The 18069-nt window shown below is 36.4% G+C and overlaps 3 protein-coding genes across 4 annotated transcripts; all 3 read left to right on the forward strand.

The window, feature by feature from the left end:
• The first annotated feature begins 675 nt into the window (after window positions 1–675).
• On the forward strand, window positions 676–6095 carry LOC142607357 (uncharacterized). 2 transcript variants are annotated; one of them, XM_075778809.1, is made up of 13 exons: window positions 676–949; window positions 1137–1226; window positions 1346–1468; window positions 1735–1902; window positions 1994–2080; window positions 2221–2351; window positions 2896–2943; window positions 3032–3079; window positions 3288–4112; window positions 4421–4606; window positions 4697–4825; window positions 4945–5145; window positions 5259–6095. In XM_075778809.1, the coding sequence occupies exons 1-13, from the start codon at window positions 929–931 to the stop codon at window positions 5890–5892; spliced, it is 2691 nt and encodes an 896-aa protein (XP_075634924.1). In that variant the 5' UTR covers window positions 676–928; the 3' UTR covers window positions 5893–6095. The 2 variants fall into 2 exon arrangements, with proteins under 2 accessions (XP_075634924.1, XP_075634925.1); XM_075778810.1 differs by having other exon boundaries at window positions 3294–4112.
• Window positions 6096–8993: 2898 nt separating this feature from the next.
• LOC142607358 (protein PLASTID TRANSCRIPTIONALLY ACTIVE 16, chloroplastic) lies at window positions 8994–13209 on the forward strand. The gene is made up of 5 exons (XM_075778811.1): window positions 8994–9692; window positions 10327–10779; window positions 10914–10982; window positions 11463–11521; window positions 12486–13209. Exons 1-5 carry the CDS (start codon window positions 9252–9254, stop codon window positions 13030–13032), a joined length of 1569 nt encoding a protein of 522 aa, XP_075634926.1. The 5' UTR covers window positions 8994–9251; the 3' UTR covers window positions 13033–13209.
• Window positions 13210–13539: 330 nt separating this feature from the next.
• Window positions 13540–17567, forward strand: LOC142606135 (uncharacterized). The gene is made up of 4 exons (XM_075777532.1): window positions 13540–13746; window positions 13931–14773; window positions 15484–16020; window positions 17466–17567. Exons 1-4 carry the CDS (start codon window positions 13540–13542, stop codon window positions 17565–17567), a joined length of 1689 nt encoding a protein of 562 aa, XP_075633647.1.
• Window positions 17568–18069: the final 502 nt, after the last annotated feature.

An 18069-nucleotide genomic window follows, 5' to 3' on the forward strand; every position in this document is an offset into this window, starting at 1 on the left:
CTTATAAGCTGTAGCTAAACACGACGTTTAAAATAGTTACTTTTAATTTTTATTTTTTTATACAAGATATAAATTTTACTTTTTCATAATCTAAGTGAGCTTTTATAAGTTGTAGCCAAACACGATGTTCAAAATAGTTACTTTTTTTTAAAAATAAAATTTTGTATACAAGATATAAATTCTACTTTTATCATAATCTAAGTGTATATGTGTGTGAAGTTTTCTTATGAAAACTTGAATCTTGGTTTTGCCCCCACACCCCGTATGACACTTATACTTGTGAAGTGATCATTGCGCACTCTCCCCATTCATTACCTCTCACACCCTACAGATACTTATACTTGTAGAGTAACCATTGCACCAAGAGTGTGCATTGGTCAAAATGATTATTTTTTTTTTTAAATTTTTTCAGAAACAAAATTCTTACTAATTGATGGTGAATTTACATATAGAATTGTCCCTTCGATTATTTTAGGAAAAAAAAAAAAAAAGAAAACGATTTACCAAATCTAGTTTTAGTTGGTGTTAATCTTCATTCTTTTCTTAGAACAAAGAGATTCGAAATGAATATTTTTAGATTAGATTATAAGAAGACCGGCTAAAAAGGTCATTATAATATACAACGGGGGTATGTATGTAATTCCGATATATATCATTAGGGCACATTAGCTCTCTCTCTTCCTCTTTCTCATTTCGTTTAGCTTCTTCATACAATCCAACAGAATACTCTCTCGCGAGCGTTGAGGCTTAAAGAGAGCCTTTCTTGTTCCCCAAATTCCAAGACCTCGCTGCTCGCTTACATTCATGGCCGAAAACTCTATTTAAGCACCTTGTCCAAATCTCCCACCTTTAATCGCTCTCTATTTCATCGCCAACTTGCATCCACCACCACCATCTCAGCCAAACAGTCCCTCAAAAACCCTAGAAAATGTCGGGCGGCTTCTTCCGGGTAAGTTCTACACGAAAATTCATAATTTCGCGTTTAATTTGAACTTTTCATCTTAGATCCCAACTTAATTCGATGTATATCTCTTAGATCTTCGTGTTTTGTGATTCTCATGGTTCGCACAAAGATAAATTTATGTATGTCTATGTGTGTACATGGATGCGGAAACCCTAATTTTGTGTATTTCTAGGGCACGTCGGCTGACCAAGACACTCGGTTCTCGAACAAGCAAGCGAAGCTGTTGAAATCGCAGAAGTTCGCCCCCGAATTGGAGCATGTGGTTCGTTTTCTTAAGCTTTGGAAAAATTGGCTTTAAACGAAGGGTTTATTGCGTGATTTTTTTTTTGGTCGTTGTTGTTGTGTTAATTTGTGCATAGGAAATGTGGTATGTGTTTGTAGGTGGAGATGAAGAAGGTGAATATGGATGTTATCAGACCGTGGGTTGCGCATAGGGTGACAGAACTTATCGGGTTTGAAGACGAAGTTCTAATTAACTTCATTTATAGTCTTTTGGAAGAAAAGGTGATTAAATATTTTTAGATGTCATATAATTCGCAATTTCGTGTTTCCAAGTTTTTAGTTTTTGTGTAGTTTTAAACCCAAATGCAAGATTCATGTTATTTTTTTTTATATTGTAATCATTGATAAATTGTACATGATACGACTTGCTATAGAGATGGAAAACATTGATCTAACTATACCCAATAACACCGGGTTATTGACTGAGCTTTTAGTTTATCATTATTTATAAGTAGTGTTTGAACTCTGTTTTGTTTATTTGGATGTAGGAAGTGAATGGAAAGGCGGTTCAAATACAACTTACTGGATTCATGGAGAAAAATACTGTGAAGTTTATGAAAGAGCTTTGGGCGCTTCTTCTCAGTGCGCAGAATACTGCTAGTGGTGTTCCTCAGCAGTTTTTGGATGCCAAAGAAGAGGAAATTAAGAAAAAGAAGGTATAAATATTTCTGTAACCCTTACATGTTTTTGGTTTGCTCATGTAGTGTCTCTTTCTTGATGGATTTTTTTACCATGGGGTGGTTGCAGGCGGAGGCAGATAGGATGGCAAATGAGATTGAGAAGAAGAAAGAGAAGGAAAGCAGAGAACTTGAGCAAGAGAGATCAAAGAAAATGGTATTGCTTATCTTTTACATGCTGGAGTTGCATTGTCTAGATCTGGGTGTTTGGTTTTAACTTTCGTTTGTGTTTTTCATGGCATTCAGCTAGCTTCTGCAATTATTTGGGTTCATGTCCTTTACCTCAAACTACTGTAGGACGGCGTGGTTGAAACGAGGGCAACTAACGCTGCTTTGGAGCCAAACCTAAAGCATAGAGCTTCGAGTGACTATCCTGAGGATGGGAAAGAAGCTGAAAAGAGGAACAACGGTGTGAAAGGAAGGCACAGGTAAGGGATAGGTCAACATTTTACCATTAGCTCTTCCTTTGGATTGGGTTTTTCCCCGTCCCTTTCCCTTTGCAGCTAGTCTTTTTACACCGTTTCATTATACTCTTCATATATTTCCATGGTCTTGCTGCATGCAGTCACATTTTTGAAGTTATTTTGTGAATCTATTTAGTATGTATTTCTTATATGCCTATACATATTTTTGTTCTTGTCCCCTCTTCTCCTTCAAATTTTCTTTTCACTTTTCCTTCTATTGTCTATTTGTCTTGCTGCTGGCTCCTTAATTTTACTTTAGTATGCTGCTTTCTTTACTAGCATTCATATTGAATAATTTATTTTATTTTATTTTTTGGAGAAGGGAGGGGGAGATTTCAGTTACAGTGATGTTGATACCGTTAATCTACTACTTCTTTACATGCACGATAGAGTCCTGTAGAAGTTTTAGTGAATATTAAAGTTTGCCAAATTGCTACTGTAGGCACTCATTTTTCTGCCATGCTCAGATGTAAGCAAGAAAAGGGAAATAACATTTTACTTCTTACAGGATTTCTAGATCTCCCCATTCTGCCAAACGTTCCCCTTCACCCCCTCGGTATCTTTCCTTGCCATCATATGCTATCGTTCTTCTAATTTTTTTGCTTGGAGGAAAATTCCATTTACATTGGGGATTTCTTGTGCAGAGGATCTCCATCTAGGTCAATCAGCAGATCGCGTTCAAGTTATTCTGAGTATGCTTCTTTTTGCTGTCAATAATGGGAGTCTTTCAATTATTTAGATATTATGACTAGAATGTTCCTGTTGGTATTTCTGAACTTGTTATAATAAATAATAACTATGGGTGTTGCATGTGTAAAGCTATTTTTTTTTTCTTCTTATCAATATGTTTCTTTTTCCTCTTTCAAATGTAACGTCTGACTTAATTTATGCTTATTTTAGTGACAGACACAAGTCAAGGAGTGTATCTAGATCACCTGAAGCTCGAGGGCGCTCTGTTTCTTCAGAAAGGGTGTATCGCTCCCCACGAAGACGATCTGTGACCCCTCGTCGGAGGCATTCGCCTATGCATTCTCTCTCTCCAAGACGGAGATCATCTTATTCTAGGCGAAGATCTAGATCGCGATCACAATCACATCGTAGATCACCCTCTCCAGTGAGGCGAAGATTGCGTTCACCTTTTCGCCGTAGGTCACCTTTCCCAGTGAGGCACCGCAGGTCACCTTCTCCTCCACGACGTCGTAGGTCACCTTCTCCAATCCGACGACATAGGTCACCTTCCCCTATCCGGCGTCGTAGATCACCTTCTCCTCTCCGACGTCGTAGGTCACCTTCCCCTATCAGGCGGCGTAGATCACCTTCCCCTGTGCGGCGACGAAGGTCACCTTCGCCTGTGCAACGACGTAGAACACCATCACCTGTTCGACGTAGATCCCCTTCACTTGTGCGGCGAAGAGCACACTCACCTATTAGACGCAGATCACCTTCACCTATTAGACGCAGATCACCCTTACCTAATCGCAGCAGATCGTCCTCTCCTTTACAAAGATCACCTTCTCCTGTACGAAGGCGTTATCGAAGATCTCCAACTCCACCACACGACTCTCCACCTGTGCGGCGTAGGCCACCTACTCTTGGACGTAGGCGATCACGTTCTCCATCCCCTTCAGCCATCTCCATTCCATCTCCATCTCCATCCCCATCTCCATCTCCAACCACGACTAAGTACCATAGGAGCCCTGTGCGATCTCCAAAAGAAAGAATCAGGTACATAGAACATGATTGTTTGTTTCCTATGTGCTCTTTTATTTATTTATTTTTTTGGGGGAGGGGTTGTTTCTCTATATACATGGTTCTCAAGTGTGTGGCAAGTATAAGGAGCTTCAATAGGGGTTATGAATTTATGTTTGTAGAGCTAGAAGATATTGTGAAGCCTAAACCACCAAGACCTCCCATTGCACTACAAATGGGTCATCAGCTTTGTGTTTGCCACAATTGATGTTATATTTTTATTTTGTAGATTCAATATGTTGGGCTGCTTTTACATTTATTTTTTGGTTAAATCTGTGTTACAGGACGAATGAAAAATTGTCTTTCGCACAGAAATCTCCTAGTTCTTTGAGGTCACCACAAAGAGATTCTAGGGATCGGAGTGATACACGCAAAAGAGTACCAGTTTCATTGTCTGCACCTGGGAAGTCTCCAGCTCTCTCAGAATCTCCACCTCGGGCTAGAAAAAGGGTTTCTAGTGAAGATAGGAGGTATTCATCTTAGCTGCTTTTTAGTATAATCTTTTGATCATTCTCTTGGATTTATACATGTTGACTGTTTTGGTTGCAAATGTCATTTAGTCCATATCAGAGTCCTGTGAGGCAAACAGGGAATCAAATGACCCGTGATGCTAGCTTCAGTCCTGCAGGGAAACCTCATCATGATAGTCTAGAAAGTAGTGAAGAGGCAGGCGAACCTAATTATGTCAGGTTAAATTTGAAGTTGACCATTATCTGGTTGCTCAATTTTTGTGTTGTCTTTTTGGTCTCATTGCAGGGGGATGCTTTGATTTGTTAGTTTAATTTTGCTGAGGGTGCTCCTTTTGTAGGGACGATATGAACAATAAATCTAAGTCTTCACAGAAAAGGTCCATCCATTCATCTTCTGTCAACAATCAGAAAGATTCACCTATGAAGGTTCATTACAAGGAAGGGCTCTCTCCTGAAAGATTAGCAGATCGTCGGGCTACTGAATCCCAGACTCGTTCTGATAAAATGGAATTGAGAAAGAAAGACGAGGAGAAAAAAAGGTATATCTTTCTCTGTTGAATGAATCTTGTCCTCCTAATTAGACACCAGTATTTCTGCATGAACCCATGGGTCTGATATAATGAAGCATTTCTGACTCTGAGATTTCTTTTAGGAGTGGGTTTCCTCCTGAATCTCCTGGGAAACAGAAGTCACCGACATCGTATAAGGACTCTTTGCTAGGTGATAGGCAGCATCTGTCATACGCTGGAGAAGGTAAACTATCTGATGAGAAGATCCGCTCCCGTTCAAAGAATGTTGATGGCAATAGGCGTCCTTCAGAAACTGCACTAGATTCGGTTGGAAAAGTTGATTATAATAAACATATGGCTTCAACAGATTCTGGTTCTGAGGAAAGTGATAAGCACAGAACCGAAGAGAAGAAAAGGAGAAAGCATAAAAGATCTGAGAGGAAAGAGGTGGCTTCAGATGATGATTACAGTTATGATTCTGAACTAGATGATAGGAAGGAGGCTAAGAGGAGGAGGAAGGAAGAGAAAAAACTGCGGAAGGAGGAAAAACGTCGAAGGCGTGAGGAACGACGTAGGAGAAAGGAAGAACGGCGTGCAGAGAAGCTAAAAATGAAGAATAGGGATGGTTCTTATGCTTCTGATGGTGAGCATACTGCAAGGAGAGAGTCTAATCCAAGTGATGATGAAGACATGCAATCAGAGCAGAAAAGGCTTGAGATTGAGTTACGAAAGAAGGCTCTTGAATCACTTAAAGCAAAGAAGGGCATCAGTCACTGATATTGTTGCTGCCTTGGAACACTAAGCTGTTCTGTTTCTTAAAGCATTTTTGTTTTCTAGATTCCTGTTGAGCAGTATCTAGTTAAGTTTGCTAGGAAATTTATGTTTTAAATGGAAAGTGTGTTTTTATATTGGTTACTGTTTGATGTATTCTATGTTTACTGCTGGCAGCTGAAATGGATAAATGAGGATTTCATGAGCTATTCTCTTGAGTGCAACTTTATGCAGAACATGCTGCTAGATTTTCTGGTAATAATTTGTCTTCCCTTAGCTGGGAATTTATTTATTTATTGTTTCTTAGGGAAGATTTTGTAGTCACATGGATATGGTTGTACCTATCAAAAAACTGTAGTCATTTGGTTGTGAAGCATCTTATTGCTGTGACTGGAATTTGTTTTGTGTTTGTTTGTTTAGATTTTTTGTTTAATTAGATTCAGTGAAGTAATTTGCAGGGGAAATCTAACCATGTAGATAGGGTTCACAATCCTCTTCTTGTTGTGTTGTTAGGACAAAAGATGAGCCTAAAGGTCTTGTTATTTTTAATAATTTGAAGTTGATACTAAACTGGGTTTCTGGTCAATTGGTAGATGAAAATAATGTCAACAGATGATTTGGTTGAGCAGACCATGTGCAGATCCACATTCTGAACATCAATTCAGGTGACTTTTTTTTTTCATTCTTTTATGGGCTCTTTAAGAACGACCTTGTGATTATGGGTGAATCCTCTTTGTATCCATATAGTAGCTCCTTTCTCACTGTATCTTGGTTTAACCTCTGTATGGTTGGCAGCTTGTGAGTTGCTCCTTGGGCCTTGTTTTCTGAATTTCTTCATGGCGCTATAGTTCTTGGAATCATCCTGCCTGATCTTGATATCAGCTATAAAGTCCACGGAGATGGCATCATGCATGTATATATGATGAATAGTTCTGTATGAGAATATACGACCATATCTTTATGAGCAGTTGTTTTCAGGCTTTCCTGGCCTGTCTTTTTCATTTTAATCCAGATAGGTAATGCTTGGGTACTTATATAATTGTGTCAAGGAGATGCTCTTCACTTTGGGTTGGTATTTACATAAGAGTTTGGTGCATACACATTATGTAGGTTATATAGATAGTTACTTTCTCTGTTAGCTTCAGTTATTTAAATCTACTTGGTATCAGTTCTAAACAGATGATGCATGAGCTTTTGGCTGCAGTTTCTAGGTTTAGCCTTCTTGAACTTGATGTTGGTAGAATAGGGTCCTACTTAAAGTAGGCAAAGATTTAAAATGGTTTTGGTGGGATTCTTGTTATACCCCCCCACCCCCCAACACAAACCAAAAACTTCTCCTGCGCTCCCCTTTGTGTCTTCTTTGCTCTCACCTCTTTATTGTTGTTGCGATAAGTGAGGGCTAGTTAGGAGCTGGCAGGGAAGTTAAAGAGAATGAGGATTAGCAGACCTCCTAAGACACTAAGGTTTCCCACTTGGCCTTTTCCCCTCCACTTTTAATCAATTCTCATGAAACTTCTAGGTTGTATGACTATGAAACAATGATTTCTCCAGCAACTTATTCAGTCCTAATCTGTATGGATTGAGGGTCTAATTTAGTATAAATAAAGTTTGAGGCCAAGTATGATGTAGAAATCAGAATTTGAATATGCTGAATGCTTTTATAATTATAATAGATAATAGATGTTGGACGCTCATGAAGCTGATGAATTAAGAGGTTGCACTGAAGTGACATAAACCACGACTAGTATGAAATGTGAAGAGTTGGAACAAAAATTTGTTAAAAAGAGCAAGCAGATTCTAAAATTTCAAAGCTGCTTGAACACTTTTTGATTGATTGTGGTGGCTTGGAAGCAGAGGGATTCAAAGTTACACTTTGGCAGCTCTTAAGTTAGAATTTAAGAGAAGTTGATCTTTCATCCATCTTGTACAAGTTGGTTCCAGTAGAGAAATTTGTGCAAAGAAGTTTTTTAGTCTTCAATCTAGTTATCAAGGATTTGTTTGGTATCATTGCTATAGAAATTTGTTTGGTATCATTGCTTTAGAAATTTGAAGATTATTACTGTGGTAGAACGTGGTTTTAGCATATTGACTGCATATATTATGCGTTTATGCAGCTGTGCAAATAATTATCCGAAGGACTAAAGAACTACCAACAGACAAGCCACAGTTCGGTTTTTTAGGAACTACCAACAGACAAACCATAGTTTGGTTTTTCAGGTCAAGTGTTGGACCCGGAAAATGTGTATTTCCTTGTGTGGCTGTAGATTTGCAGTTTAATGAAATTTTAGTGATTGCTTGCATAAGGTGTGTCATCTTAATATGGCTTGGCCATCCTTAATGTTGCTTCCCTCGACTATTTTATGCAAGCTGTGCATGGCTAATGCTCATAAATATCTAATCAAGATAGTGCCTCCAAAACAAAGACTTAAATTTGTATATAGCTGTGGATTGATCAAGTCATTCTACCCTATTTTATGCCGTCATACTGAGTAATGTTTTTGTGCATCTGATGCTGTTGATTCCTTCCGTCCTATACAATATCTTTTTGAGAAAGAGTAGTTGAAACTTGAAAGAGTAGTTGAAACTTGAAAGAGTAGTTCAAGGACTACTTACTATTTCATAAATTTTTGCCACAATTTTTATTTGTCAGACTATTGAGTAGTTGCCAATCATTTATACATGGGCTTATTTTATTTTTATTTTTTTTACTACTTACACTGTTACATTACGGTTATGGCAGAGAAATTGTGGCATTAGATTTTCTCTCTTGAGAGTCTATGGACAATTTTTACAACCGATGATGTGGTAAATTATTAATGGTAGGTAAAATTGTAATTTAAGTGGCGGATTCAGACGATCATTGGTAAAATTTTGTCAACTTAACTAATTAACTGTTGTAAAAATCGTTATGAAATATTTTGTGTACGTAATACTGTTCTTCCTTTTTCATGAATTCTCGTTGGCTTATGTGGGCCATGCGTATCGAGTTTTGTGGTAACGTGGTGGATAAAATTTGATAAACTTTTTTTTGATAAACTGAAACTATTAATAGGCACGTCCCAGACTCCCACTGCTCCCTGTTATATCAAGTGGGCGTGATGTCGTTTTCTTGTGCCTTGTGGTGATATTTGAACGTTTGGTGCCTGACTTCGTTGAGTAGATAAACCTTGACTACGTGGCTCAATTCCATTTGCTATGCTTCCATTGCCTCCCCCATCAAGATAATATCAGAAACAAACAAGAACTATTTGGCAATGGCATCATTTCGTGGGTTTTAACAGAAAAACTTTTAGAATTTGGATATTTGCTACAATCTCATAGAATTGGAGGACAGGGTGGCCTCCCATATTTTCTCCCTTTTATCTATGGCTCCTACTCTCACCTCCAATTCATTTCTTCTAAACACCACACCTCATTCTAGGCTAACCTTCAAGAAAAAAAGGCTCACAATCTTTGCCAAGCAGGCTGGTCCTTTCCCTTCACTTCGTTTTGGCAAGAACAATGGTTCATCATCCTCAGCAGAGCCCCAACCTGATGATTCAGGCAATTCCAATCCTTTTCGTTTTAACTTTGGAAAGATACCAGACGTGAAGTCTTTGATACCGGCTGTGAATAATCCTTCTACGGCCTTATCATTTGGGAACCTAAGACGTAAGGACCCTGGCACGGTGTTTGTTGCCGGTGCCACTGGCCAGGCTGGAATTCGCATTGCACAAGTCTTACTGCGTGAAGGTTTTATTGTTAGGGCTGGGGTGCCTGAGCTTGGTTCTGCCCAAGAGTTGGCTCGTCTTGCCGCCCAATACAAGGTTTGTTTCTGTACCCATATCTCAATCTCTGCCAGATTTTTGTGGGATCTAAATATGAGAAGTTTGCTATTTGTTGTTATTAATTAAATATGGGAAATTGTGGAAGCCCATAACTAGCCTTTTCTTTTCTGGCTCCTAGCAGAGGGCCATAATATTATACACTTAGGGACAACCAAACCCGGGATTTCAACTATTTTCATAGCCAAAAATAATAAAAGAACTGCGGAATGTATAACATAAGGTGAAAAAGGAACACTGAATAATTTGGAAAATATTTTTTCTTTATCCTAAGTAAAACCCATTGCTTTTGCTCGAGACTGGCGTTGGACACATTCCCTTAATCTAGCTACCTTGAATAAAATCATGTATTTAAGCAAGTGCATTGTACATGTAACATGTTTTTGGGATTTATGCTTACACATAGCACATAAGTTTGGACAATCACGATTTGCGCAAATATTTGATACAACTAAAAAGATGCGCCAATCCATTGCCAAGATATGCCATCACTATGCAGTCTTTAAGAATTTGACATGGCACAATATGTGCAAAATGTCTTGATAAAAAAAATGGAAAGATTAGGCTGTATTGCATCCTATTGATTTTCCTTGCTACAATTGCATCACCACCACAGATCATATCGAACGAAGAATCGAGACGCATCAACGCGGTCCAATCCACCTTCCAAGATACCGAATCAATCGCCAAGGCAATCGGAAATGCTAGCAAGGTTGTCGTCACGATCGGGCCGGCAGAAAACGGTCCCACTTCCGAAGTCTCCACATCGGATGCATTGCAAGTGATCCAAGCCGCCCAGCTGGCAGGAGTAAGCCACGTGGCTATAATCTATGATGGGAGCATAGGGAGCTCATCAACATACAATGTACTGGATGGAATCTCTTCATTCTTTAACAACTTGCTCTCACGATCACAACCGTTGACTGTGGCTGAGTTTTTGCAAAAAGTAATCGAAACGGACGTCAGCTATACATTCATAAAGACAAGTTTGACCGAAGATTTTTCACCAGAAAAGTCATATAATGTTGTGGTGTCAGCTGAAAGAAGCGCCAGTGTAAACGACTACAAAGTAATGTAATGTATGCGATAATATCTATATTTCACATTGTACATCTCATTTTGTTTTGGACATCAAAACTTTAATTCTTTTTAATATTCATAGTTTTTTTTGTTTTTGGTCATGTGTTGGAAAATTAATATTAGGTAGCCAAGTCCCAGATAGCATCTCTAGTGGCAGGTGTTTTCTCAAACACAGCAGTGGCAGAAAATAAGGTACATTGCTTGTTGCTTAAGATTCTCTAAAGTTTTTAGTGTAATTATACTGTGAAGTTATTAAAATCTTATTTATTTATTTTGAAATGAGTTGATTGAATTTTATCATGCGAATATTGACTAGGACTATTTTATATATTTTTAAATTATTGATAAGATGATAACATTTTTTTAATTTACTTAAAAAGAGAAATGTTATGTCCACGATATTTTCACAATATTGTCACAATATTAAAAGTGTTGTGAAAATGTGGTGAACATAGCACTTTTCATTTAAATATGGATAGATGAGATTTTATAGATCCACATTAAAGGTAGTCCAAGATATAGAGGATTCTAGTTATTTTTTGATTAAGAGGATAATATTTATTACTTAAAAAAGAAAAAAAAAAGTACATTTTCAATCTAGGTATTATTATTTTTGAATCTGGTTGTTGTTAGGTGACAAATGATTGAGCATCTTAGTTATATGTTATTTAGGTTGTGGAAGTTTTTACGGATCCATCAGCCCCCTCAAGGCGTGTAGACGAGCTTTTCAGGTAAATTGCAGTAAATATAAGCAGTATTTTATATTGGGAATATTAATCACATCAATTGAACTTTTGGTTGTTTGAAGTTTGGACGAGTATTTTTTAAATTAAAGAGATTAGAATATTATGGTATTTTCAATAACAATGGTATGTATGGTGACCATGACTTGGTGATGGTGGTGGTATGTTTTCATAGTATTGCTGGTGATGATGGTGGATTTGGCGGTGGTAGTAACAAAGGTAGTGAGGTGGTGGTGGTGGCAGAATTGACAAAGTCATTAGGTGGTGAGGGTGGCAATATTGGCACTAATGGTGATAATATTGGTGGTAATGACACCGTGACATGAAAATAGTAATGGTGTTAAAATTTGTAAAATTAGAACACTTCCTTAAAATTTGAAGAGGGGATTTAAGGACCCGTTTGGTAGAACATCTTAAACGCATGTCTTCAGTTTTTAAACAATATTACACGCATTTTCACATATTTTTTTCACCCACACGAATGTCAAAAAAATACAAACAACATTACTCAAACTTGAAAATACCAAGTTCAAACTTCTTTGTAACTTTTGAATTAGATTTCTAATTAACCTAAAGAAAAGAAAATCAACTTTGGGAATTTACAATTACAACTTGAGTAAAATCTTACCTCAAAATTCCTCATCCAAACCCAACAGATTTCTACATGTCAAATAGAATCAGTTGGGAATGGTTTCAGGTTTGGAATGAAACTTGATTAACCCTGGAAAAATATCAAATGGAGGGACAAAACATATACAAGAGCAATTTTTCCTGTTGGTGAAGTATTTGGTGGTAGTGCTTTGTTATTTTTATTTTTATTTTTTGAAAATTCAAGAGGGAGCACATTTCTTTTACTCTTGTTTCTATTGGTGCAATACAGCATTTTAGCCCATTCTTTAAAAAAAGAAAAAGCTATAATATTGTTTAAATTGTTTGAATGTATTGCTTCTAGTGCCATTCCTGAGGATGGAAGAAGAAGGGCTTATGCAGAATCACTTGCAAAGGTCAGAGCAGAGGAAGAGGCAAGGGTAGCAGCTGAGAAAGCTCGTGAAGCAGCTGAAGCAACAAAGAAACTCGAAAAAGAGGTGAAAAAGCTTTCAGAGCAAGAAGCTCGTGCTGCTAGTCTGGCCGAGGAAGCTCAAGAGAAGGCAGATGCTGCAGAAACTTCAATGGAAAACCTTTTGAGCAAAGCCAAAGACTTTGGTTCAGGGCTATCCTGGAAAAGTTTTAGTTCCCAGCTCACAATTCCAGGTCAAAACCCTGAAGAGAAACCGAAAGTGCAGATTGCAACTGTTAGGGGACAGGCCAAGGCTCGTTCTTTGCCGGTCCAGAAAGCAGTTGTTAAACCACCTAGCCTAAATTTTCCTTCTTTCAAACCAAAGGAGAAGCCAGAGCCAAAGCCAAAGCCAAAGGGCAAACAGACAGAGGAAAAGAAAGAAGTCAGGAAGGTGTTTGGCGGCCTGTTTTCACAAGAAACCGTATACATTGATGATGACTGAGATGATACTTTGTGATCCATTTCTGCTCTTTAAGTATGTTTTGGTGCAGATGTGGTTTAACCTGTAATGTTTGTAATTTTATTATTGTTGAAAGGCTGTATTTATGAGTTTCAGCAAGAAACGTGTACTGGTTTAAGGATAGCTTATAATAAGTTTCTTTAATCTTGTTGACTGTTACATTTGCCCCTCAGTAATTGAATAGAATTACCCTGCTTAATGTGAAAAGAAATGGTTGAATGGGCAAGCATTTGATGGAGTGTAAGATAGCTTCGGATTTAAGAGTTAGGATTTTTGGTTGGGCACATTTTATGTTTTTGACTAAGAGTGCTAAATGAGGGTGTTGAGGAATTTTGTCAACCACGGCCTAAGGTCACAATTGAAGAGAATCTGTGCTACATCAGCATAATATCTAAATATGAAATTAAAGAGGGATCATTTAAGAATAAGTAATATATGAAAAATACAAAAACTTTTAAACTAAACTTGTCCTCATGTATAACCTTAAGCATGGCATGGCCTCACATAATCCAGCCCTTTGTGTCACGAGGGCCAGAGGGCACTCAACAGGCCAGAGATGACTTTTCTCGTGTCTCCATGCAAGAAGCAAGATGGCCCAAACTTGTTTTGATTGAATGCTTTATAGCAACAATCGAAACTTATGTATTTGGATGTCTTACTAACAGCCTAGCCGTTAAAGCAATTCCAACGTTGCATGTAAAATGCAATCCAAATGATTAGCTGCAAAAGCAAAGTTCAAAAGCAACTGAACAATCACATTAATTAACAACTTGAGGAAGAGAAACCCAAACACAGAATCCCAACTCTTAACTTATTAAATTACGATCGGAAATTTTCTCTTGAGTTCATCATTTTTTTGGCTAGTTTGATTCTGAAATAGGTTCTTCTTCAAATTTTCACCATGTCATTAGTCCTTGCTTCCAAGTCGCGTGTAATGCAACAAAGACTAATATTTTTATCAAGTAATAAGTTTGTGGTAAGTTTATGCAAATCACTAGCCATTTCAGGAATAGTCTTATACTTTATCTACATTATCCTCTCTAGCCATCCCTGCTGCCGGTCCTCTACTCTCTTGGCAAGCTTAAAATACCAAGGGTCTTCATCTTCCATTTCAGTTTCTCCAACTGACATTAGCCACCTTGTGTTTGGAATAGCGAGTTCTGCAAATACATGGATAAACAAAAGAGCCTACATTGAATCTTGGTGGCAGCCTAACACAACCCGTGGATACATCTTTTTAGATAGAGTTCCCAAAGAGTCACAGCAATGGCCTTCAACTTTTCCTCCTTTTAGGGTCTCAGAAGATACCTCCAGATACAAAGAGTACGATAAACACCCAAATCCACATGCAATTCGAATGGCACGCATAATTCTGGAGACATTTAGAGGGGAAAACAAAGGGGTTAGATGGTTTATCATGGCAGATGATGACACAATCTTTTTTTTGGATAATCTTGTAGAGGTATTGGCAAAGTATAATCATAATAAGTACTTCTATATAGGGTCAAAGTCAGAGTGTGTGTCATCAAATTTTGATCATTCGTTTGGAATGGCATTCGGCGGGGCTGGGTATGCCTTGAGTTATCCTTTGGCGGAAGCCTTGGCGGAGAATTTAGATGTCTGCATAAAGACATATCCAACATTGTATGGGAGTGATCATATTATACAGTCCTGTGTTGCTGATTTGGGAGTCTCTCTGAGCCAGGAAAACGGGTTCCATCAGGTAATGTTGTTTTCTAAGTACTTTCATAGTTTCGTTTGCATACGTTAGAATAATTGTAATTTGTATATAAAACTGTACCAAGTATGTAGACCTCTTTGGAGAGGAATAGTCTTTTTTGTGCAATTCCAAATGCAAAGTGAAGTCGCCTTATTTTATTGGTCAAATTCAATATTTGAAATTCAACAGATTCCCTATTTTCTTCTCTTTCTTCTTGCCAAATAAGTGAGAAGAATGAATTTTGAACCATAAAAATGAATTGTCCCTCATTGCATTACAATTAATATGATTGCTGTACAAGTAAATGAATCATCTAGTACAAGAAATATGTGGTCTAATAGTAGCATATATAGTTGAAATACTTTTAACTAAGTAAACGTAAGCTTCACTAGTCTTAACGTGTTAATGTTTAAGTAGAAATTTGAATTTTGTATTGTGAAAGTATTTTTAATGCCATGATTATGATATTTCATGAGTAAATATTTGGCAGTAATTTATAAAAATCTGTCAAATATCTATATTTTTAATCAGATTAATCTCTTTGTCCTGGTCAACTTAAAAGTGAACGATAACAACTATGAAAGCAATCAGAACAATAAGAAAACAACAATTAACTAACGAGTACAATCAGCAAGACAACAAAAATTGACTGGCAAGTCAGGAATTTTGTTATTGTATGTATCTTTAACATTTATTTATTTTTTCCATTACAGATTGATCTACACAGAGACATTTCAGGATTTCTGTCAGCTCTCCCACAATCTCCAACCGTTTCGCTTCATCACCTTGACCAGGTTGAGCCTATTTTCCCTTCTATGAACCGCTACCAATCACTAAATCACCTAATGGAAGCTGCAAAAGTTGATCAGTCACGACTATTGCAACAGACTATTTGCTATCATAAGCAAAGCAACTGGTCCTTTTCCATATCATGGGGCTACTCTGCTCATATTTATGAAAAAATTTATCCACCAAGCATTTTACATAGACCCCTCGAAACATTTGTACAATGGAAGAAGTCTGCTAAACCACCTTACATGTTTAACACTCGATTTCCCTCAAATGATCCTTGTGAGGCTCCTCATATTTTCTACTTTGAGACTGTTGAAAAAATCATGGGGAACCAAATTGTTACAAGTTATGTTAGAAGATCACCTCAGAGGTTAGTGGCTTGTTCATCGAGTGGGAATCACTCTGCTGATTTCATTTCCAAAATTCGGGTCCTCTCACCTGTCATTAGACTAGATGAGGTGAGTACATTTTAAGGATACTAGAGGATGTCCCGCGCGATGCACGTATCCACTATTAGTTATTTTATAATATTCATATGTGTTATAATGTTTGAGAAATTAATTTCAATTATGAATTATATGTCACTGAAATAATGAATGAAAAAAAAAATGTAGCACAATATATCTATAAGTAGCCATAATTAATTAGACTATAAAGATGCCACTGTATGCTCTTTTTTGTTTGATCAGGTGTACATGTATATTTAGTTCTTACATTTGACGTTTCCAATATAAATTTTTTTATTATTTCCTTTTTTTTTAGAAGGTTTTTTTTTAAAAGAAGAAGAAGAAGAAGAAGAAAACGTGAACTTTTGAAGGCTAAACATCTAAGATTTAAGATTTATAATTTCTAATTTACAAAACTAAACATACATGCCAAGAGATTAAAAATAAAACAGCAATTGAGCAGAGAAATTTAAACTTATATTATTTCATATCCCACGTTTAATTGAGTACCTTAATCACTTACAAAAATTAAACATTTTCCAAAAATATAAATAAAGACAAAAAACACATACCTTTTAGAAACACCATATGTTGTTAAAGTATTGTATCAAGCTTTGATAGCGTTAAGTTATTAAGAAACTTAGATTATATGCACCTGAAACCAAAGCCAATTTCATACTCTCTTTTACACTAATTTTCTCGCTCTTTGTCTCTCTATCTCTCCAGTCCTACATTTCTTTTGGCCTTTTGATAGTTTATGAAACTGGAATATATAAAGGAACATGAAAACTAACATTGAATGGAGAAAACCTTTCATTTTTTAAATTAATGAAATTAAAAGTGGAAGAGTTTAAGAAGTTGGAAAAGGGAGTAGAATCAAACCTTTTAATTTTCTGCATTTATGGCTTAAACTAATAATTGATAAGAAGATAGAAGGTGAAAGACTAAACGAAAAAGTACTCATACAAAGCGCCACATGACAGAACTTCATGCATTTCCGCACGAGGTCTCTGCTTTTATATATATATATATATTGATTGATTATAAATTTTATTACATAACTTTTATAAACTCATATTTTATTAGTATTAAAAAAATAGTAATTTAGACTCTTATTTATTATGTTGTTAAAAGTGGTAGCACTATTAATCATATTTATTGTCACATCACTTTATAAACCTTCATTAGAGTAATTATTCATTACAATATTATGCATGTAGCAGACAAGAACTTTAACATATACACACACACATATATATATACACATATATATATATATATATATGTTAATGATTATCCCATATTCGTTATTTATTGCATATTTTGTACACACATTCAAAACACGATTTCAAAAGGAGTGTATACAGGGTGTATGATAACAAATATATAACAAGATTTTCCCTTTTGTATTATTTATTATTGGTAACCCTTCTTTTTATCTATTCATTCACGTACAGGGCAGCAATAGAAGAGAGTGCTGCGACATTCTGCATGTGGCTGACAACAACTTCACCGAGGTCAAGTTTAGGGCTTGCATGAGGGATGAAATAGTGTCCTAATGTAATATTAGATATCCAAGTGAATGAAGCTTTGAATTTATGGGTGTGTTTTTAATACAAAAGTATTATTTTCACGTATATAACAAAGCTTTATTGCTCATGATGATGCTAAAAAAAAATTGTTGGGTGACATGAGGGGAGACAGCCACCTTTTTTGGGGTGTTGTTTAAGTGAGGAACATCCGAACTAATGGAGAAATGATGATGATATTTTGCTAAAATGAAAATATATTGGGTTGAGACTTTTTTTTTTTTTTTTGAGAATCTATTGGGTTGAGACTTGAGATGTGGTATATGACATGGGGATACTTTTTATTTTTTATTTTATAGTTTTTATATGATATATATGAGGATGATGTTTCATTAATATCATATACCATTTTTATTAATAATTAGCCAGTAACATGTGAAATACATGAAAAAATTTGATTACTTGCGTTATTCTATTTTTCCTATAAATATAAAAATAATTATTATGGTAGTTATTAATATTTAATAAGTAT

Source organism: Castanea sativa, chromosome 8 (assembly GCF_040712315.1).
Source record: "Castanea sativa cultivar Marrone di Chiusa Pesio chromosome 8, ASM4071231v1".
Classification (NCBI taxonomy): Eukaryota; Viridiplantae; Streptophyta; class Magnoliopsida; order Fagales; family Fagaceae; genus Castanea; species Castanea sativa.